This window comes from Myotis nattereri, assembly GCF_964212035.1.
Source record: "Myotis nattereri genome assembly, chromosome: 1".
Lineage (NCBI taxonomy): Eukaryota > Metazoa > Chordata > Mammalia > Chiroptera > Vespertilionidae > Myotis > Myotis nattereri.
In genome coordinates this window covers 127,689,105-127,712,866 of record NC_138075.1, presented here as the reverse complement: position 1 = coordinate 127,712,866, position 23,762 = coordinate 127,689,105, and the positions used below count along the sequence as shown (strand labels likewise).

Genomic DNA, 23,762 nt, shown 5'->3' with positions numbered 1-23,762 from the left:
TGTAATTCTCTGCCCGCTACCCCGCCCTCCTGTAGCTTCCCCCTTACTCCTCCCCCTGCCCATAGCTTGCTGCCCTGCCCCCTCCTATAGCTCTCCGCAGCCCGGTTGCACCTTGCTGGCCCACACTCCTGCCGATCCGTGATCTGGTTGTGATGCGCTTGGTCGTTACGCCTCAGGGCATAACAGCTAATTAGCATATTCCTCTCATTATGTAGGATTATTTTCTTTTAATTTGTCTATAGTTTGAAAATTTTTCTATTTTAACTATTTTAGTGTATGCTATATGATGAAAGTCATTTTTTAAATTTTCTTTGCAATTCAATATTTTTTTGAACATTTATAATATGTCAGGTATTGAGCTAGGTTCTTGGAGGTTAGGGGCTGGATTATAAAGAATAAGACCTGAATAAATAATAGTAACAAGGTGGTGGTGGGAAATGAATGGGCTTGGAGACAGACCCACCTGAATCAAAGGCTGACAGTGTTAATAGTTCCAGAGTGGGCAAGTCACATATTTTGTGAGTCTTATTTGTCTCTTTTAATTAGGAGGGTGATAACACTTACAGGTAATTATTATAAGTATAATTTATTCTATAGCATTGTTATGAGGACTAAATGAAATATTGTGTGTGGTATGTTATAGGTGATCAATTAATGTAAGTTATCTTCCTTCATTAACTGGTCATAGAGCCCTGACATTTAGCTATCACAAATGATACAATTTTCAATTGCTTGAATAGAAGTCAAATACATTATTAGAAATCAAAATGTTATTGAAGATATACTTTCCAGGTATTTCTAAAATATAGGCCTTTGAGAACTTAAAAATATAGAGTTGTCTCTTTAGAGTAGTGACAGTAGCAATGAGCCCCAAATCTCAGTGGTTTTCTACATTAAACAGTTTTTCTCACTTATGTTTCCTGTGGGCAGCTGAAGGTGGCTGTAGGTCTCATTCTATGACCCAGGCTAAAAGAGTAGCTAATTGGGACATGTAGTTCCCATGGTGAGGCTTCGAAGAGGAAGAGAGTTTACAGAACATGCAGGGATTTTAGCTCTGGTGTACTTGAATGTAGTCACATTCACTTGTCCAAAGCTAGACAAGAGGGCAGGCTTGACAGGGAAACCTACTCCACTCCTGAGGGTTTACAGTGTTGGGGCAATGGCAATGGCAATGGATGGGGATGTCTAATCCTCTTACAGAGAATGAGAAGGGAATGATTGAACTTGATGTGCATTAAAATATTTTATTCTCACAATAGAACCAAGAGATAAGCACTATTATCTGCATTTTCAGATGAGGAAACTTAAGAGGTTTCCAAAGAGGTTAACTACTTTGTTTCAAGTCCTAATGCTGGTACGTAAGTGATGGTGCTAAGGTTGAAACAAGGGCAGTGTGGCTCCATAACCCATGTTCTTTCTCTACTTTTACATCCATTGCCTTTCTCATTTTAGTATCTGGAGGTCTAATCTTAGGAGTATTTCGTTTTTCCAGAAGGAATTTCTGATCTCTTGTTTGAAAGAACATATCTGGTGTCTGGTCTTCTGAGAGCAGGGAACTTCAGAGTCCTTCCTCTTTAATATGCAGACTTTCCTTTATTCCTCTTGTTTTTAGCACCATGCCCTCTTTGTAACCAAGTCCCATCATTCTGTGGTGCAAACCTCCATCTCTGAGTGGAAGAATGTGCTGGTGGCCACCTGTCTGAGTTAGGGGAAGAGGTGTTGGGGCTTAATAACTCTATACCAGGCTTTCCTGCTTTCACTTCCATGCTTCACCCTTGCTTTTTATATGATTGGTGCTTCCAAGCCCCCAACCATTCTGGGATTCTATGAGACAAACCACTTTGCTTTCTCTTTGGTTATCTCAAACTTCATCTGCCTTAAAACAATTGCCTCTTTGCTTTCCAGCTTCCAAAATGTGTTAAAATTTTAAACTCACAATCTCTCTTCCATTTATATCTTCTTAAATCCCTTTACTGTCTTCTGGAAGGACACATAGATAAATTGATATAATCAATCCCTCTATTTTAACCAAGCTCCCAGGTTCCACAACTGCAGTTTTAATAATGCATCTCATTGCATTAATATACCATCTATATATATAAAGGCCTAAGTGCCCATCTGACCATCCAACCAGTAGCTATGACACGCACTGTCTATTTAAAAATAAACAGCTCCATGGACCTGGTGCCAACAAACCAACACTCGGCTTCCCCCTAAGTGGGACACAGGCCCTGCCACCACCCCAGAGCAACACCCCACCAAATCTCAGCAAATGCTGCCAAGACCCCATGGCACAAAATGCGGCCCACAGCCCAGCCTGGAAACAGTCGCTGTGGGTGCCGGGTAATGACGTCACGTAGCAATGCCTGGCTTCCTCTCCCTAGTGACTAGCCTCCTTGTAGTTTCTTCAGCCCAGGAACATGACTTGATTTACAGCCAGGTGCAAAATTTTACACTTTAACCAAATGTTTGTGAAGCATTTTCCCATGCCTCATCTCATTTGATCCTCACAGAAGTCCTGGAGTAGGTAGATAGGAGACTTGGTAGAATCCTATTTTCTGTTCATTAACCGGAAAACAGAGATTTAGAAAGTTTAGAAACTTGACCCAGCTGAAAAGAAGTAAGAAATGGTAGAACTTGAAACTGACTTCAGGTTTTCTCACTGCACAGAATATAGTTAAACACTGCTGCAGTTAAATATTTTACCCTTTGTTCTCCCTTCGTGGTCGACAACAATAATCTGCTTCATGTTGATATTTATTGCTGTGTTGCTGACAGTTATCTGAAAGAGAAATTGGGGTGCTTCACTGGGCTGGAAAAAGTTTAGCTAAATCAGAAAGCAGGCCCAATTAAGCAAGTTTATTCTGTATACATAAAAGGCTAAGTAGGCTCGCGCATGCACCATACATATAAAGCTCTTGCTGGTGCCAATCACACACGTATGTTTCAATCTGTCATTGTCGATTGTGAATTTGGTTGACACTTCTATTATAGAGAAAGGGCAAATAGCAATGTTAAAATATTTCTTCTAATTAATTTCCTTTCAATGTGCATGAATCCGTGCACCAGGTCACTAGTAATTTATAAAACTAATCCTTAATGTTGGTTATGTAGGTTATTTTGGTTTTATAAACAGCAATCTTTATGGTTTTCTGAACATTCTTGATTTCCTGAGAATTAAATTTGGAATTTAATTCCCAACTTTTAAGACTTAGTATTTATTACCAAATTTGCTCACCAAAAAACAGCCTACTTTCTGAGTTGGGTGTAAACCTTCATTAATAACATTGCAATTTTTAAAAATTCTCTTTATTCATACTTTTTTTCATAGTGCTTTAGAATTATTTTTCATGTTCTAACAAAAAAATATCTAGGAATGAGTAAATCAATCCTGTATAGAGACAAAAGTATTGGGAGTGTTTATAAGGAATATAATGTTGTCAGAAAGATAACATTTGAATCATCATATCTGATGCACTGATGCTGGGTTATTCTTACAGATGATGTGAAAAAAAGTCAGTTTCTTTCCACACATAGAAAAATACACTATATCTTAAACAGTGCACCACAATTAAGCTGTCCAGAAGCCATGTGGTACAGCTGATTTACTATACCATTCCATTCTTTTTTTTTTTTTATTAATTAAATCTTTATTGTTAAGATTATTACATTTGTTCCTCTTTTTTCCCCCCATAACTCCCCTCCACCCAGTTCACATCCCACCGTCCTCCCTCACTCCCCATCCACTGTCCTCATCCATAGGAGCACGATTTTTGTCCAGTCTCTTCCCGCATCCCCCTCACCCATTTCCCCCACAAGAATAGCCAGCCCACTCCCTTTCTATGCCCCTGATTCTATTATAATCAACAGTTCATTCTGTTCATCAGATTATTCACTTGATTTTCAGATTCACTTGTTGATAGATATGTATTTGTTGTTCATAATTTATATCTTTACCTTTTTCTTCTTCTTCCTCTTCTTAAAGGATACCTTTCAGCATTTCATATAATACTGGTTTGGTAGTGATGAACTCCTTTAGCTTTTTCTTATCTGTGAAGCTCTTTATCTGACCTTCAATTCTGAATAATAGCTTTGCTGGATAAAGTAATCTTGGTTGTAGGTTCTTGGCATTCATCACTTTGAATATTTCTTGCCACTCCTTTCTGGCCTGCAAAGTTTCTGCTGAAAAATCAGCTAGAATCGTATGGGTACTCCCTTATAGGTAACTGAGTTTCTTTCTCTTGCTGTTTTTAAGATTCTCTCTTTGTCTTTTGCTCTGGGCATTTTAATTATGATGTGTCTTAGTGTGGTCCTCTTTGGATTCCTTTTGTTTGGGGTTCTCTGCGCTTCCTGGACTTGTGAGTCTATTTCTTTCACCAGGTAGGGGAAGTTTTCTGTCATTATTTCTTCAAATAGGTTTTCAATATCTTGCTCTCTCTCTTCTGGCACCCCTATAATTCGGATGTTGGTATGCTTGAAGCTGTCCCAGAGGCTCCTTACACTATCTTCGTATTTTTGGATTCTTTTTTCATTTTGCTTTTCTGGTTGGGTGTCTTTTGCTTCTTTGTATTTCAAATCGTTGACTTGATTCTTGCAATCCTCTAGTCTGCTGTTAGGAGTCTGTATAATATTCTTTCAGTCCGTGAATGCTTAATTTCTAGTTGGTCCTTTATCACAATCTCGAGGGTCTCATTAGATTTCTTGTAGATCTCATTAAGTTTATCAGCAGTTTCTAGAAAATTCTTGAAAAACCTTAAAAGTGTGGTTTTGAACTCTATATGCAGTAGTCTGCTTTCCTCCATTTCTGTCATTTGTGTCCTTTTTCTTTGTCTCCACATTTTTTATGCTTCCCTGTGTTGATAAAGTGGTTTTCTGTGCTGAGTGTCCTCTAGGGCCCAGTGGTTCAGCCTCCCCAATTACCTGAGGAGGACACTCTTGGTGCACCCCCTTGTGGGCTGTGTGCACAGTCTTGTTGTAGTTAAGCCTTGATTGTTGTAGTTATCACTGGGAGGAATTGACCTCCAGGCCAATTGTCTATGAGAATCAGCTGTGTTTGCAGTGGGAGAACTTCTGTGCTGGAGACTCCCTCTGGGGCTAGACTTGCTTCAATGGGGCTTTGGTGCTCACTGAGTCTGCCCCCTGAGTGTGTCCTTTATGGTTCCATGGAGCTGCAAACTGGATGGTCCCACTGTGACCTCTGGGTTTCCTGGCTCCTAGATCTCTAGGGAGGTGCTAATCTAGCCTTTGCCTGAGGCTATCCAGCAAAAGCCTCCCTGCAGGACTTGGGCAGGGCGGGTCCCATGGGTTCAACACATTATGGCTGCTCTCAGTCCAGCCCTCAGAGGCTCTGCTTCTCATTATGCGGGTAATCGCTGCAAGCCTCTCGGAGAGAAAGCTGCCCTCAAGTTCCGACCAATGCCAGGCAGTCCCACTTCTCCCGTACGAGTCTGGGTCCCTAGAGACTCGCCCGCAACTGGAGCTCAGAGCCTGAGACTCCCTCCTGATTCAAAACAACAACCGCGCCCTCGGCCGCCAGCCCGCTCCGCATGCACCTCCGCACCTTAGTATTTTACTTCCGCAGTGCGCCTCCTCTGAGTCTCGGTATGCTTTTCTCTTTCCTTCTAGTTGTAGAATTTCCACTCAGCCAGCCTTCCTGTGGTTCTGGATGATGTCCGTTCCGTCTTTTAGTTGTATTTTTGAAGTGGTTGTTCGAGGCAGCAAACTCCGGTGTTTACCTATGCCACCATCTTGATTTCTCTCCCCATTCCATTCTTCAAAAAATAAATATGTTCCCTACTATTTTTCTTGAAACATACATTCCTCTTGGTCTTTCATTCTTCTATAAGATTGAGAGATGGGTTAAGAGAGTTTTAAAAGTTTCACATTGAACATACTGTAAGAATCATAGCAAGAGCATAAGCATGATTATAAATGGCAAATGCCCACTAGCTGGTGTGAAGGCCACAGCAGGTCATGGTGGGCCTGCTATCTACAGACAGGAGCTGTCCTAGTCCAAATGGGGCAGCTGCTGCCCACCTGCTGATTACTACCTTTCAGGGACGCAGGGCAGTGCTGTTGGCCTTTGACTTTTCAAGAGACTTTCAAAATAGGGGCTCTTAATAAAATTTTTTAACATTTAAATGTTAGCAACTAACACAGAACTTTGAAAAACATTGTGTGGAGAGAGAAAACATATCTTGCTTGATATAATTTATAAGTTGCTACTTTGCAACCTCTGTTCCAGGGGGTTTTATTTTTTGGTGTTTGTTTTTAGTTTTGTTCCTAGGCTACAAGTGCTTATAAAATGAATTGAATACCTTTTCATCTTTTTAAATATTCCAGATTAGTACATAATGCATGGATATTCTCTGTTCCTCAAGAATTTTAAAGAATTCACCTATAAACAGATTTTCTCTGCAACTAATTTCTGAAATATTTTTATAATTTTCATAAGTTCTCTTTATTGCTTCGAAATTGAATTTGAGTACTTTATAGAGACCTATTTCATAATGGTTTCTTCAATTTTTAACATACAACTTTGCATAATGTTCTTATAGTTTTTTGCCCTAGCCGGTTTGGCTCACTAGATAGAGCATTGGCTTGTAGACTCAAGGATCCCAGGTTTGATTCCTGCCAAGGACACATACCTGGGTTGTGGGCTCAAATCCCCAGTGTGGGACGTGCAGGAGGCAGCCGATCAATGATTCTCTCTCATCATTTATGTTTCTCTCTCTCCCTCTCCCTCTCTCTCTCTTTCTCTCTCTCTCCCTCCCCCTTCCTCTCTGAAATCAACAAAAATATATTTTAAAATATATATTCTTAAAACTTGGGATTTTATGTATCTTTTAATGCTAAAATGTAAAAGTGTAAAGAAGTTATTTAAATTAAAATGGGCCAATTTCCCTCTCTCCTCCTCTCCCTCTTTTTTCCTTCCCTTCATCTTTCTCTTTTCTTTTTTGAGTTTTTCTGTTTTTTCCTTCCCTAGGATTAATGAATAATTGTTTTATTATTTGCTCTAATTTCTGCCACTACCACCCCCAGAAAACTTCCTTAGATTTTGTTTTTCAAGTTTGTTCTTCTCTTTTCTAATTGGTCATGTTCTGGTTTTATTTTTATTTTTTTCATCCTTTCCAGGACACTTTCATTATTTTTCTAAATTCTTACATTGAATGCTAACTCCTTTATTTTAATTTATTTTATTTCTTCCCTAATAAAAAAATTAACTACAATTTTACTTACTAATAGCTTAATTTTATTCCACAAGCTTTAATAGATCGCATTGTCTTTATTTTCAGAAAAATCTGTAATATTTTTTATTTCCCTTTTATTTGTTTAGATTTCATGTGCTTTAAATACCCAAGTAGTTCAGGTAGTTGGATATTTTTTAATAGTATTTTATTTTATTTAAAAAGTTTAAAAAATATATTTCATACTACAGACTAGATGCTACCAGAATTTATTTAAAACTTGCTGGTTATTGTTAGCATTAATAGTAACACACTATTCATACTTTTTTACCCTTTTAATTGAAAATACTAAAAGCTAAGATTTTGCAGGGTTATTTATTTTTTTGCACAGTACCACTTGTTGCTTATTAATAAAGCTTTTTGATGTCAAGTATGAGAACTTTGAAAAGATATTCTACATGTTTATACTCATAGTATTTATGTCAGATCACAAGATTTTATAGAAGACTTCTTTTACTAAACTCCAAAGCAGGCCTTTTGGGAAACTTTGCCAAGACAAACATGCTTTTCTTTCTTTCTTTGAATTTCTTAGCTGATGTTCCTCATATCCTGACCTGAGGTTAATATGATACCCCTTGTCATTTCACACCTATGTTAGAGGCCTAGTTTTCATCAGTTGATCCTCTTCCCCTTCATACTGAGCTTTGAGAACATTCATAAAAAGACTGTGAAATAGAAGTGATTATTGATGATTTTCCTTCTTGGGCTACTTACTTATTTGATATTCAGAATACCTATGGAGTTATAATTGTCAAATATATGACTTAATGAGGAAATTAAAGTATTTTTAAAGGAGCAATTTTATTCAACTTAATTGAGGGATAATTGACAAACTTATAAGATATTCAAAGTATTCATGAAATTTGACATACATATACATTGTGAAAGGATTCCCACCATTGAGTAAGTTAACACATCCTATATAATAAAGAGCTAATATGCCAATTAGACCAAAGAGCAGAACCACCATCTGGGCTACCTTCAAGACGACCTTCCAAACGAAGCCCTGGCTGCGAGGGCCAAGGCAGCAGCCAGGGCAGCTGTGAGGGCCTACCCTTGCACGAATTTCATGCTGAGGCCTCTAGTCTATCTATATTTGTCTTTGGGAGGGATGAAAAGACTTAAGTTCCATTCTCTTAGCAAATCTCAATTATATAGTACAATTTTGCCAACTATAGTCACCATGTTACACTTAGATCCTCAGACTTTATTCATTTTATAACTGAAAGTTTGAACACTTACCAACCTCTTCCTATACCTCCACTCCCCAGCCCCAATCACTGTTATACTATCTGTATAACATGCCTATACGTTTGACTTTTTATAAAATTCCACATATAAGTGATACCATGCAGTATTTGTCTTTCTCTGTCTGACTTATCTCACATAATACTGCATTGTGTATATAAATATGTATATATATATACACATATACATTGATGTGAGAAAGACATATCCATTGGTTGCCTCCCACATGCACCCCAACCAGGGATGGGGATCAAGCCTGCAACCAAGGTACATGCCCTTGACTAGAATAAAACACATGACCCTTCAGTCTGCACGCCAACACTCTATCCACTGGGCCAAACTAGCTAGTGCTCATTAGCTCATCTTTTTTTTAAAAAAAATATATTTTTATTTATTTCAAGGAGGGAGAGAGAGATAGAAACATCAGTGATGAGAGAGAATCATTGATTGGCTGCCTCTTGCAAGTCCTGCACTGGGGATTGAGCCTGCAGCCTGGGCATATCCCTGACCAGGGAAACAAACTGATCTCCATAGGTCACCACTCAACTACTGAGCCATGCCGGCCGAGCTCTCCTCTATAATCTACACTAATAAAAGACAAACGTGCAAATTGACCATACTTCACTGTGCCTTAAGCTACGCCCACCAGCCAATCAGAGCAACTATATGCAAATTAACCCAACCAAGATGGCGGTCGGTAGCCACGGAGCTGGAGCAAGCAGGAGGCTTGGTTGTCCCAATGATGGAGGAAGCCAAGCATCCCGCTTGCCACGGCAGGCTCTGAGCTCCACTCAAAGCAACAAAGTTTTAATTATAGAAGGCAAATAAACCCCAGATACCTGCTTTCATCAGGCTGTGGCCACGGAGCTGGAACGAGCAGGAGGCTTCCCTCCCGCCTGCTCTGGCCGGCTCTGAGCTCCTCAAGGCTACAAAGTTTCAATTATAGAAGATAAATAAATCCCAGAATAATAAAAAAAAGAAAAAAAGGAGAGACTGGTAGCTTCCCTCACCAGGGGGCTTGGCCAGCCTGAAAACAGCCCTCATCCACTCACCCAGACTGGCCAGGCAACCCAGTGGGAACCTCTCACACTAAAGGTGGTGTGGCCAGCCCGCAAATAGCCATCAGCCCCTCACCCAGGCTGGCCAAACTGCCATGGGGTGAGGGTCCCCACGGGGGGGGGGGGGGGCGCTTAACCAGCCTGCAAACAGCCATCAGCCCCTCACCCAGGCTGGCCAGGCACCCCAGGGGGACCCCCACCTTATCTGGGACACCCTTCAGGGCAAACCAGCCGGCCCCCACCCATGCACCCGGCCTCTATGCTATATAATAAAAGGGTAATAGGCAAACTGACCCTAACAGCAGAACAACTGGTAATGACGGGTCACTATGACACACACTGACCACCAGGGGGCAGACGCTTAATGCAGGAGCTGCCCCCTGGTGGTCAGTGTGCTCCCACAGCGGGAGATCTGCTCAGCCACAAGCCAGACTAATGGCTGCCAGTACAGCGGTGGTGGTGGGAGCCTCCCATCTCCTCAGCAGCGCTAAAGATGTCTGACTGCAGCTTAAGCCTGCTCCCCGCTGGCAAGTGGACATCCCCTGAGGGCTACCGGGCTGCCAGTGGGATTTCTGACTGCCAGCTTGGGCCCAATCCCCCAGGGAGCAGGCCTAAGCCAGCAGGTGGACATCCTCCGAGGGGTCCCAGACTGCAAGAGGGCATAGGCCGGGCTGAGGGAACCCCCACCAAGTGCACATATTTTTGTGTACCAGGCCTCTAGTAATCTATAGTAAAAGTGTAATATGATAATTAGACCGGACGTCCTTCCGGACTTAGCTGCAGCAGCAGGGTCCAGCAGGGACTAAGGCAGAGGCAGCCACTGCAGCAGGCAGGAACCAAGGCAGAGGCGGATGCCGCAGTGGTGGAGGCCGAGCCGCTTGCACAAATTTTGTGCATCAGGCCTCTAGTCTTTTTAATAATAGGCATCTTACCAGGTATGAGGTTTTGATTTGCATGTGCCTAATGATTAGTGATGTTGAACACCTTTTCATATACCTGCTAGCCACTTGTATGTCTTCTTGAAAATGTTTATTCAGATCCTTTGCCCATTTTTTAAATTTAATTTTTTGGGATTATGGATACTATTTTTCAGATATGTGGTTTGCAAATATTTTCTTCCATTACCAGGTGGTTTTTTCATTTTGTGACGATTTCCTTTTTTCTACAAAAGCTTTTTAGTTTGATGTACTCCTATTTGTTGGTTTTTGCTTTGGGTATAAAATCCAGTTATTGCCAAGACCAATGAAAAAGAACTTACCCCTATGTTTTCTTCTAGAAGTTCCATGGTGTCTTACACTCAAGTCTTTAATCCATTTTTAGCTTATTTTTCCTTCCCCGCACCACATTTTATGGTTTTGATGTCACAGTTTATATCTTTTTATATTGTGTACTAGAGGCCCGGTGGACAAAAATTTGTGCACTCGATGGGAAGGCGGGGGTCCCTCAGCCGGCCTGTGCCCTCTCGTAGTCTGGGACCCCTCGGGAGATAACGACCTGCTGGCTTAGGCCTGCTCCTGGGTGGCAGAGGGCAGGCCCAATCTCTAGGTGCAGCCCCTGGTCGGGCTCAGAGCAGGGCTGATTGGGGAGTTGGGGCGCCGCCCCTGTCATGCATAGAGCAGAGCTGATCGGGAGGTTGTGATGCCACCCTCAGTCACGCTCAGGGTAGGGCTGATTAGGGGGTTGGGGCACTGCCCCGTCACACTCAAGGCAGGGTCGATGGGCAGGTTGCGGCGCCACCCCACTGTCACGCACAGAGCAGGGCCAATCAGGGCGTTGGGGCGCTGTACCCTGTCACGCACAGAGCAGGGTCGATCAGGGGTTTGGGGCGCTGCCCCCTGTCCCACATAGAGCAGGGCCCTTCAGGGGGTTGGGGAGCTCCCCCTGTCACAGAGCAGGGCCGATCAGGGGGTTGGGGAGCTCTCCTCTGTCACTCACAGAGTAGGGCCGATAGGGGAGATGGGGCACCGCCCCCTGTCACACACAGAGCAGGATGGATCAGGGGGTTGGGGCCCCACACCCTGTCACACTCAGGGCAGGGCCGATGGGCAGGTTATGGCTCTACCCCGTCACACACAGAGCAGGGCCCGTGGGGCCGGGGGTGGGGGGTTAGGGCGCCGCACCCTGTCACACACAGAGCAGAGCCGATCAGGGGGTTGGGGTGCCGCACCCTGTCACACACAGAGCCGCAGGTCAGTCGGGGTTGGGGAGCTCCCCCCTATCAGGCACAGAGCAGGGCTGATCAGGGGATTGGGGTGCCTTCCCCTGTCACAAACAGAGCAGGACAGATAGGGAGGTTGTGGCCCCGCCCCCTGTCACACAGAGCCGCATGGCGATCAGGGGGTTTGGGTGCTGCCCCCTGTCACACTGAACCCAGTGCTGGGAGGCATATTACCTTTTTACTATATAGGATAGAGGCCTGGTGCATGGGTGGGGGCAGCTGGTTTGCCCTGAAGGGTGTCCTTGATCAGGGTGGGGGTCCCCACTGGGGTGCCTGGCCAGTCTGGGTGAGGGGCTGAGGGCTGTTTTCAGGCTGGCGGGTGACTGAAGCTCCCAACCGCTCCTTTTTTTCTTTTCTTTTTTTATTTTTTATTCTGGGCCAGCTTTAGCTCTGAGGCACCAGCTCTTAGGCCTCCGCTGCTGAAAGCAGGTTTCTGGCCTTTGTTTACGTTCTGTATTTGAAACAATGTTGCAATCCTGTTGGCTGAAGCCCGGCAACTAAAGGAGGTTTCTGGGGTTTTGTTTAGCTTCTATATTTGTAACATAGTTGCTTAGAGTTGCAGCTCAGAGGCCAGCAGTGGCAGGCGGGGAACGTTGGAGTCCTCCTCCGTCACTGAAGCAAGCAAGCCTCATGTTCGCTTCCAGCTGCCTGGCTGCCGGCCGCCATCTTGGCTAGCAGTTAATTTGCATATCGCCCTGATTAGCCAGTGGGAAGGGTAGCGGTCGTACGCTAATTACCATGTTTCTCTTTTTTTTTTTTTTTTTTTAAATATATTTTATCGATTTTTCACAGAGAGGAAGGGAGAGAGATAGAGAGAGTTAGAAACATCAATGAGAGAGAAACATCGATCAGCTGCCTCCTGCACATCCCCCACCGGGGTTGTGCCCGCAACCCAGGCACATGCCCTTGACCGGAATCGAACCCGGGACCCCTCAGTCCGCAGGCCGACGCTCTATCCACTGAGCCAAACCGGTTTCGGCACCATGTTTCTCTTTTATTAGATAGGATATCCATTAACAAATTATTGTAGTTAGTTATTTTCAATGTCTTTGTTTTTTAATCTTTATACTAGAGTTGTGACTTACCCACCACCATTACAATATTAAAGTACTCTGAATTCAACTATATAATTACCTTTATCAGTTAGTTTTATACTTTCTTATGTTACTAACTAGAGGCCCAGTGCACAAAATTTGTGCACAGGTCGGGTCCCTAGGTCTGGCCGGCAATCAGGGCCTTCCTTCCAGCTGCCAGCCGAAGCCTCCCTTCCCCCAGCTGGGGCCTTCCTTCATTCCACACCGCCCCTTGGTGGTCAGCGCACAGCAAGCGATAGAACTCCCAGTCTACCAAACTCCCATGGGGACACTTTGCATAGCCTTTTATATATATAGATTAGCATTTTTGTTTCAACTTGAAGAACGCCCTTTAACTCTTTTTGTAAGTTTGGTCTAATGGTGATGAACTCCTTCAGGTTTTATTTTAATGTAAAACACTATCTTTTCTTCAATTCTAAAGGACAACTGATGTGTAGAATATTCTTGACTGACAGTTTTTCTTCTTGCATTACTTTGAATATCATCTGGCTTGCAAGGTTTCTTTTGCCATATCTACTTATAGTCTTGCTAGAGGCCTGGTGCATGAAATTCATGCATAAGGGAAAGGGGCCCCTCAGCCGGGCTTGCACCCTCTCCAATCCAGGATCCCTCTCACAATCTGGAACCACTGGCTCCTATCCGCTCACCTGCCTGCCTGATGCCCCTAACTGCTCTCCCCTGCTGGCCTGATCCCCCTGACTGCTCTTCCCTTCTGGCCTTATCACCCTAACTGCCTAACTTCTCCCCCCTGCCAGCCTGATCCCCCTAACTGCCCTCCCCTGCTGGCCTGATCCCCCTAACTGCCTAACTGCTTGCCACTGCCGGCCTGATCCCCTTAACTGCCTATCTATGCTCTCCACCTGGCCTGATCCCCCTAACTGCCTCTCTGCTCTCCCCTCCTAGCCTGATCCCCCTAAATGCCTATCTGCTCTCCCCTCCTGGCCTGATTCCCCTAACTGCCTATCTGCTCTCCCTTCCTGGCCTGATCACCCTAACTGCCTATCTGCTCTCTCTTCCTCTCCACGCCCATCAGACCCCTGGCACAGGCGTACTGAGAGCTCTCTGCCACGGCCCTTTTCCCATCCTGATTGGTCATTACGTGACGGCATCCTGGGCAATTTGCATATTCCTCTTATTAGTATAGATGGGGGATCCCTTATATGTATCAAGTTGCTTTTTCCTTGCTCCTTTTAAGATTCTCTCTTTTTCTGTAACTTTTGATAATGTCATTAGAATGTGCATCAGTGTGGGTCTCTCTAGATTCATCTTATTTTGGTACTTTTTGGATTTACTCGATCTCTATGTCTGTTTCATTCCCCAGTTTATGTCATTATTTCTTTGAACCAGCTTTCTACCCTTTCCTCTCTTTCTGTCTTTTTATTTAAATCCTCACCCAATGATGTTTTTATTGATTTGAGGGAGAGAGGAAGCAGGCAGAGAGAGAGAGAGAGAGAGAGAGAGAAACAGTGATCTGTTGCCTCTCACATGCACCCTGACCAGCTATCGAACCCACAACCTTTTATGCTATTCAGCATGATGCTCCAGCCAACTGAGCCACCTGGTCAGGGCTCTCTTTCTTTTGAGACCCCCTATCCTATCTAATAAAGAGGGAATATGCTAATTGACCCTCATGCTGTCGCAAAGATGGCAGTGCCCACAGCCAATAAGGAGGGAAGATGCTAATTGACTGCCCCGCCCTCAAGGTTGGCAGCGCCCAGAGCCAATAAGGGAATATGCTAATTGACTGCCACGCCCTCAAAGATGGCAGTGCCCAGTCCCCTCAGCCCCGCCGGTGCACCTGCCTCTGGAGTCCCCCAGTCCCCACAGCCCCCCAGCCACCCAGGGCCTGCCCAAAGTGCAGGCAAGCCTCGGATGGCGTCTGCCCAGCCGCCCAGCGTCACCCGAGGCACAGGTAACCAGGGCCGGCCGAGGCTTGCGCTGCCGGCAGTGGCAGAGCAGAGGTGTGATGGGGGTGTCGCCTTCCCCTGATTGCCGGGTTGCCTCCTGCCCCTGAGAGCTCCCAGACTGTGAGAGGGGGCAGGCCGAGCTGAGGGACACCCCCTCCAGTGCATGAATTTTCATGCACCGGGCCTCTAGTAATGTATATATTAGTCCATTTATTGTTGTCTCATAGGTCCCTTAAGCTATCTTAATTCTGTTTTATCCCTTTTTGCTCCTCTGAATGAATGACTTCCTCTGCCCTATCTTTAAGTTTACTGATTCTTTCTTTTGCTTGCTCTAGTGTACTGTTGAACCCCTCTGTTGAATTTTTCAGTTCAAGTATTATAATCTTCAGCTCTATGGTTTCTATTTGGAACTCTTTATATTTCCTGTACCTTTGCTGAAATTCTCATGCATTACTCTCCTGACTTCAGTGAACATCTTTTTTTTTTTTTAATTTAAATTCTTTATTGTTTAAAGTATTATTTACGTCTCCTTTTTCCCCCATTAACTTCTCCCCAGCCACTCACACCCCCTTCAGTGAACGTCTTTATTACTGTTATCTTGAACTCTATCAGGTAAATCGCTTATCTTAATTTCATTAAGATCAGTTTATACAGATACATGTTATTATTTTGTTTGGAACATATTCTCCTGTATTTTTGTTTTTCTTGATTCTCTGTGTTGGTTTCTATGCATTATGGAGAACTGCCACTTTTTCTAGTCTTGACAGTGTAGGAGATGAACCTTGTCAATTAGCCCAACCTGAGCTTCTTGCCTCTCAAACCTTTGTGTATGTCTAAGCTGCTATCTTTGTTCTCACTGGCTCTTACCAGTTAAGCGTATGTCAAGACCATACCAAAGATGAGCATTGCAGTCAGCACCTAGATACTGGCTGATTAGACATCAGGCCCTCAGGCAGCAGCTGTGAAAGTAGGCAGTCAGATCCCTTCCAGGGAGAAACTGGGAAATGGGTCTTTTTGCCTGCTTCCTCTGCATCTGAACCCAGGTGTATGGCCATGGGGTATGAGATGTTCCGTCCCCAGTTTGAAAAGTTTTTCTTTGCTATAGGTCTATGGAACTTGTGAATGCAAGCCTATTCAGAGCCAGGTGATTTAGCGTACAAGCTCATAAAGGAGCAATTTTATATGAAGTTTTTCAGAGACGGTAAATGTATGTGTGTATATATATATGTGTGTATATATATATATCCTCCTATGTAATAAAAGCCTAATATGCTAAGTGTCCGGTCGTCCGTTCAACCCGTCAAAGTGTAATATGCTAATGATATGCTAAGGTTGCTCAACTGCTCACTATGACATGCACTGACCACCAGAGGGCAGATGCTTTGGCTGGTAGGTTAGCTTGCTGCTGGGGTCCAGCTGATCGGCACTGGGCAAAATGGGCCAGACACACCCTGGAACCCTCCCTGTCCCCGATTGTGCACCGGTGAGGTCCCTCTGCCTGGCCTGCTCCCTCTCGCAATCCCAGACCCCTCAGGGGGATGTCAGAGAGCAGGTTTCAGCCCGATCCTCCCAGGCCAGGTTGAGGGACCCCACCAGTGCACGAATTCATGCACCAGGCCTCTTGTGTGTGTGTGTGTGTGTGTGTGTGTGTGTGTGTACACACACACATATACTAGAGGCCCAATGCACAAATGTATATACACACACACACACACACAACATATATATATATATATCTTTATATGGTAAGTATAACATAAAATAATACTAAAAATATGGTTTCTTATACTTTACCATTACATGTGGTAAAGATGGGTCAGCATATAACATTTAGTCTTGAGAAAAAAACATCGTTCTATAAGTAAAAACTGAAAATTATTTTTATTTTTTAGGTTGTCCTTTGTGGAGGGTCTTCTCGAATTCCAAGGCTACAGCAATTGATTAAAGATCTTTTCCCAGCTGTTGAGCTTCTAAATTCTATCCCTCCTGATGAAGTTATCCCCATTGGTGCAGCTATAGAAGCAGGAATTCTTACTGGGAAAGAAAATCTTTTAGTGGAGGACTCTCTTAAGATAGAGTGTTCAGCCAAAGATATTTTAGTTAAGGTATGTTTAGTTTTTCTTTTTCATAAAAGTGGTATAAATTTGATACCGTAAACCATGTTTTCTTTTGTTTGTTTCTTATTAATCCTCACCTGAGGATATTTTTCCATTGATTTTTAGAGAGAGTGTAAGAGAGAGGGAAAGACAGAGGGAAACATCGATGTAAAAGAAACACATCAATTGGTTGCCTCATGCATGCACCCTGACCAGGGCCCAGGCTGGGGAGGAGCCTGCAACCAAGGTACGTGCCCTTGACCGGAATCGAACCCAGGACTCTTCAGTCCACAGGCTGAAGCTCTATCCACTGAGCAGAACTGGCTAGGGCATGCATACCATGTTTTTACAATAAAACTTTGTATACTGATAAATTTTTTTAATTTATAATTTTACTTTTAATGAGTTTTTTATATTTTGTTTTTGTTGATTTTTGAGAGGGAGAAAAGGAGAGAGAGAGGAGGAGAGAAAGAAACATCAATGTGAGAGAACTACATTGATCAGTTGCCTCCCATATGTGCCCCAACTGGGATCAAACCCGCAACCTAGATATGTGCTCTGACTGGGAATTGAACCTGAGACCTTCTGGTGCACAGAATGATGCTCCAACCAATTGAGTCACACCAGCCAGGGCTATATATATTAACTAATTTTAATCATAAATTTCTAATATAGGTAGAGGAGATGTTTCAGTTTATTTTTAAAGTGGGTTGGGATTAAGGATCATTTCTATTTTCTTGTCTATGTGTTGTTTGCAACAATTATAAGCAAGAAATATATATTACATTTTTAATAGGAACTTTTTATCATTATAACAATAAAAATCAAAAAGATATGCATATTATTTTCCTGCTTATTAGGGAGTTGATGAATCAGGAGCCAACAGTTTCACAGTACTGTTTCCATCAGGGACTCCGTTGCCAGCTCGAAGACAACACACATTACAAGCCCCTGGAAGTATATCTTCAGTATGCCTTGAACTCTATGAATCTGAGGGGAAAAACTCTGCAAAAGAGGAAAACAAGTTTGCACAGGTAAATACATAAAATTGGATTATGAATTAGTCACATGAACCTTTAGCTTTTCTTTGTGGATTAGACTCAGTTTAATATCAATTAATAGAAAATGTGATGAATGGATTAATTCTTATTCGTTTCTGTAAGAAGAAATAGGCAATTTTAATTTGAAGGAGTGACAGGAAAATAAAAGCAAAATACAATTTATATTTATACTCTTTCTCTTTTTGCTCTTGACCCTTCTTGGTTATAAGGTGTGACATTTTTGTTTGCTAACTGCCAGGTGCTTTACAAATATACTCTCAAAATGCTGTGAGATAGGCTTAATTATGTGCATTTTATAGATGATTAAAGAAACAGGTTTATGGTACTAAATACCTTATTATTTCCTTGGTTGAGCTTATTTATCCTCAGGTTGGTTGTACACTTGGGCCCATGCTGTTGCCATTAAACCATATTGTTTCTGATACAGGTTAAGTTTGCTTTTCAAAATACCACATGCATATTTTATGTTATATGGTCCTCTGTATCCTTTTAAAAAGAGTGAAAGGAGCCATGTTATTTGCTTAGAACATACCCAAGAAATATAGTTACATTAAGCCCTGGCCAGTTTGGTCAGTGGTTAGAGCATCGGCCCACGGATGGAGAGTCACAGGTTCAATTCTCAGTCAAGGGCAAAGTACACACAAGGGCTGCAGAACCATATTTACAATAGGATATCATTTGTATTTTGAAAGCAAGGGTCCATGTGAGGGAAGAGGTGTTTGGGTAGGTGTATGTATTTAGAGATAATCAGGTATGGATACAGAAAATATCTATAGGTGTTTGAACTATATTCAGGAACCTTAACAGTGGGTAGGTTTGAAGATACCAAGAGGATTTTTTTATTTAACACTTATACTGAATTTTTTTATAAATAGCAAAGGGCATAAGCATGAATTACTTTTTAAAAAATATTTTTTTAGTTATTTCATAGAAGGGAGAGGTACAGAGATAGAAACATCAATGATGAGAGAATCATTGATTGGCTCTGCCCCTTATTCAGGATCAAGCCCACAACCCGGGTATAATCCCTGATCAGGAATCAAACCATGACCTCCTGGTTCATAGGTCAACACTCAACCACTGAACCACACCAGACAGGCATGAATTACTTTTATGTAATAATAAAGCAAATGTAACAAAAGACAATGTGTATCTTTAGCTTTAAATTTATTTTCTGATTTTAACAAAAGAATAATGAAAATACATATATAGCATGTTGGCACCACCTAATCTTAAAATCTACTGGTGTAGGACTCCTTCAACTAGTAAAGTTTTCAAAAACTCGTCTAAATGTTTCTGTTGTGTTTTACTATGTAAGCACTTTATTCTATACCAGATTTCTAACCTTGAGTGGCAGTCTTGGGATTCCTTAGCTTCTCTCTCATACATTTACTACCTTTTCTCTTCACATACTTCTCTGAGATTCTGCAACTACTCTCAGTATATCCTATATATTATATATCATACTGATTTCTTTTTATATAAACAGCAAAGGACATAAGCATGAAGTACTTTTGTGAAAATATATTTTTATTTCATAGAGGAAGGGAGAGGTAGAGAGATAGAAACATCAATGATGAGATGGAATCATTGATTGGCTGAACCCCTTACTAGATCAAGCCCGCAGGATATGTACATATCCTATATACAGATGCCAGTAGGGGAAGAGTTAGTCACATACACTGAATTTGGAAAGAGACTCTTTTAGAGAACCTACCTGTTCTAACTTCTTCCTTTCACAAATGATCAAAGTAAGATACCTAGTGCCTTGCCTAAGGTCATAAAACTTGATAATGACAAAATCTGAAAAGTTACTTCCAAACTTGCTTTATTGGTTAACCTTTCTTTAGGAAATTGAGAAATTTTATAGTAAATCCATTAGTATCTTTAACTTATAAATGCAATCTTAGTTGTACAAAATAATTTGCCACAGGTTTCTTTTAAATAGGTTTTCAAGGTGTATTTAAAACATTTGAATTTTTTAAAAAGTATAATAGAAGGCTTTCCAAAATATAATTTACATGTTACTGTAGTTATCTTCTATGCTCTCCTGTAGGATACATTTCATTTCATAATTAAGAAAGCTTAATCCTGTTCTCTAAATTTTGATAACTGGTAAGAGAATTCAAAACTGCCCTATTTTAAAGGTTTTGTTTCAGTAATAAGTAGGATTTGGCCCATTGAAATAACTGATGCATCTGTTTATTAATATGTCAAAATACTGAATCATCTTTGTGTTATTTCTGCATAAACAGGTTATACTCCAGGATTTAAATAAAAAAGAAAATGGATTACATGACATCTTAGCTGTTCTAACTATGAAAAGGTACAAATTAAACTACTTCTGATGTTTAAAAAATTCACTTTGAGACTTGCCTTTTTTTGTCAGTTTGATTCTTCACCCATTGTCATTCTGGGAAAATCATTTAGTAAAAACTTGTATTTTATTAATGATTTGTATTTTTGTCCTACAGAATTACTGTATTTTATAAAGAAAAGTATATCTCAGGTCATTTGCATTCTGAATTTTTTATGAACTCTTTAAATATTTTGGGTGTAGTCAACCAAAAAACTAGTTTATGCAAATTGGGATATAATTTTTATTAATTTTAAATACTAGTATAATTTTCCAAGGTTTACATAATTCACATTATTTGTCCTAAAAGTTTAGTTTATTTCAATATTGCTACAGAAAATATCTAGGAAATAAATTACTAACTAAATCCAGCTGTTACCATTTCCCTAGCAACAGTTCATCCATAACACTATATCTTTCAAGTAGATCATTTTGAAATTAACATTTGGGACAATTCATTTCATAAACCATACTTAACAAGAATATTGAATTTATTAGAGTATGTTTGCCTTGGCCTGGGCTTAAAAGTGGCATGATATGTCTTGAGCTTGAATAAAGTTTTGAACTTAAGGTCTTTATCATTGTGGGTTTGCAAGGAATATAATTTTGGTTTCAGTGGTCTAAAAGGAATTTTTTTTTACTTGAGAGTATGTTGGGACAGTGAATCAAGAAAGTGCTTGGCATAAAAGAAGCAACAGGCGAGCCCACACAGGCCTGCTTTGGTTCTCCAAAAATGCTGTAGGAAAGAAATGAGCCAAGGCTAGGCTGCTTTAGCTCACTGGGAAGTCAGAAAATGGGGCCCCTTGGAGACAGGTTCAGGGGGTTCCCCCGGGATGAGCTGCCGCTGTCCACTCCTCCCCTGGTTGCAGGTCTCATGGAATCCCTTAGAGTTTAGGAGGTGCTAGGCCAGTGATGGCGAACCTTTTGAGCTCGGTGTGTCAGCATTTTGAAAAACCCTAACTTAACTCTGTTGCCATGTCACATATAGAAATTTTTTGATATTTGCAACCATAGTAAAACAAAGACTTGTATTTTTGATATTTATTTTATATACTTAAATGCCATTTAACAAAGAAAAATCAACCAAAAAAAATGAGTTTGCATGTCACCTCTGACACGCGTGTCATATGTTCGCCATCACTGTGCTAGGCTGTGGGGGAAGAAAAGGAGGAAGGGAAAGGCACGAGTGTGCTCCTGGGAGGGTGAGCGCAATAGGAGGAAATTTTTAACAACTATCTAATTATAGCATATGATTCTAAATTTAAAGACACTGAAGTTCTATTTATTCTTTATCTTAATACTCTTCTTTCAAAAATTAACATTATCTCGTTTATAAAAAGTCCACAAGTAATTCCTTAAGCACTTTCTCTTTTTATAAAATGAGCTTATGAAATGTTATTTTTGTTTGTTTAGGGATGGATCTTTACATGTGACATGCACAGATCAAGAGACTGGAAAATGTGAAGCGATCACTATTGAGGTGGCATCTTAGTATTTTAGAAAAACCATGACTCTTTTAGAACTAAAATATCAATTACTTGGTTTTGTTCATATGTGATGTTTATATTGAAATACTTTTGGATGAACTGTGTAATCTATGTTTCTATTAAAATACAATATATTAATAAATGTTGCAACCCTTTTTGTTTTCCAATTAAGATGAATCAATGGTGGGAAATATAAGGAACTCTTTCTATCATGAAGCTGTTTAAAATTAAATTGAGTGAATTGAAGTGCATTTTACTGGGAATTTAACATTGTTTTCTTAAAATTGTTTCTATAATGTTAAGAAAGAAGTCTTTTTTCTTTTTAATCCTCACCCAAGGATATGTTTTTATTGATTTTGAGAGAGAGAGAGGAAAAGAGAGAGAAACAAACATCAATGTGAGAGAGAAACATTGCTCAGTTGTCTCCTAATGTCCCCTGACTGGGAATCAAACCCACAACCTTTTCTTGCACAGGACGACGGTCCAACCAAATGAGCCACCCAACCAGAGCAAGAAGACTTGTATTCTTATTAGATGACTAAGAGAACAATTGAAAAGTCTTTGGTATTAAATGGAAAAAAAAATTCAGAACCATGTACAAAATAAGATACCTTTTTTGCTTAAAAGAAAAAAGTAAAGTCATAAACTCACCAATTGTGTGTAGATATTCATGTGACACAAAGAAAGTCTGGAAGGCTAAATAGCAAAGTCTTTAAACCAGTGGTTCTCAACCTTCCTAATGCCGTGACCCTTTAATACAGTTCCTCATGTTGTGGTGACCCCCAACCATAAAATTATTTTCGTTACTACTTCATAACTGTAATTTTGCTACTGTTACGAATCGTAATGTAAATATCTGATATGCAGGATGTATTTTCATTGTTACAAATTGAACATAAAGCATAGTGATTAATCACAAAAACAATATGTAATTATATATGTGTTTTCCGATGATCTTAGGCGACACAGGGGTCGAACGACCCACAGGTTGAGAACTACTGCTTTAAACGGTGCCTTCTTTTTGTGAATGGAAATGTAGGAGAAGTGCTCGTTTTTTTTACAATTTTGTTTACTTTGATTTTTCCCTCTTACAAATGAATATTCATCAGAAAATATTCTCTGGGGCATTTAGATCCTCAATGGGTTATTAATGAAAAATCTTATTCTCTAAATAAAACAACCCAACTAATTTGCCTGTATCAAGGGAAAGGTGCAACATGAGTAGCACACATTGGACTCTAGATCGTATTACCAACATAGGATTTTTCCACTTATTTTCCTTGGTTCCCAGCAAAAAGAAGAAATGTTTACTCAGTGGTAAAATTCAAAAACTGTTGTTTATTACCCGTTCAAACTTCGTGGGAGATAGATGGCAGTAATCTTCTATTTCTAAAGATGCAGAAACCGTCTTTCCTGGTTTGGCTCAGTGGAGAGAGTCCAGGCCCATGGACTGAAGGGTCAATTCCAGTCAAGGGCATGTACCTCGGTTGCAGGCTCTATCCCTGGCCCTAGTCAGGGCATGAGCGGAAGACAACCAGTCAGTGCATCTCTCTCACATTGATGTTTCTCTCTCTGTCTCTCCCCATCCCTTCCACTCTCTTAAAATCAATGGAAAAAAATAACCTCAGGTGAGTGATTAACAAAAAAAAAATGATGCAGAAGTCAAAAGTAAACTTTTTCATGATTATTCTGCATCAAATTATTGACCAAAGCACAAAGAGAATTCAGATATGATTGTAAGTCCACAAAGAAGCAGCCTTTTGGTAGGCATACCTTATTGATTAAGGCTGGCTATTTAGTCATATCTTAGGATCTTTTCCCAAGTTATAAACACAAAAATAAACTAAACATGTATAAGTTATTAAGTGTTTTCAGGAAATAAGAAAATACCAACTAAGAGAGTTGAATTGCTAAATCTAAATGCTCTGGAAGAATTAAGATTTTACTTTGAAGTATTGTTAGCTTATTTTACTATATCAGGGGTTGGCAA

General features: G+C 41.0%; 1 protein-coding gene across 2 annotated transcripts in view; it reads left to right on the top strand.

Moving 5' to 3' along the window:
• HSPA14 (heat shock protein family A (Hsp70) member 14) overlaps positions 1–23,410 on the top strand; it is a 60,429-nt gene extending 37,019 nt beyond the window's left edge. Inside the window, exons 11-14 of one of the 2 annotated variants that reach the window (XR_013996279.1) lie at positions 16,665–16,877; positions 17,778–17,902; positions 20,185–20,255; positions 21,699–23,410. Coding sequence is in view for 1 of the 2 variants with exons in the window: in XM_081096570.1 (XP_080952696.1) it covers positions 16,665–16,877; positions 17,729–17,902; positions 20,185–20,255; positions 21,699–21,777 (537 nt within the window). In the remaining variant the exon portion in view is untranslated. Of the gene's footprint in view, positions 1–16,664; positions 16,878–17,728; positions 17,903–20,184; positions 20,256–21,698 lie in introns of both variants that reach the window. The other variant, XM_081096570.1, reaches the window with a different exon arrangement.
• The last annotated feature ends 352 nt before the right edge of the window (positions 23,411–23,762 follow it).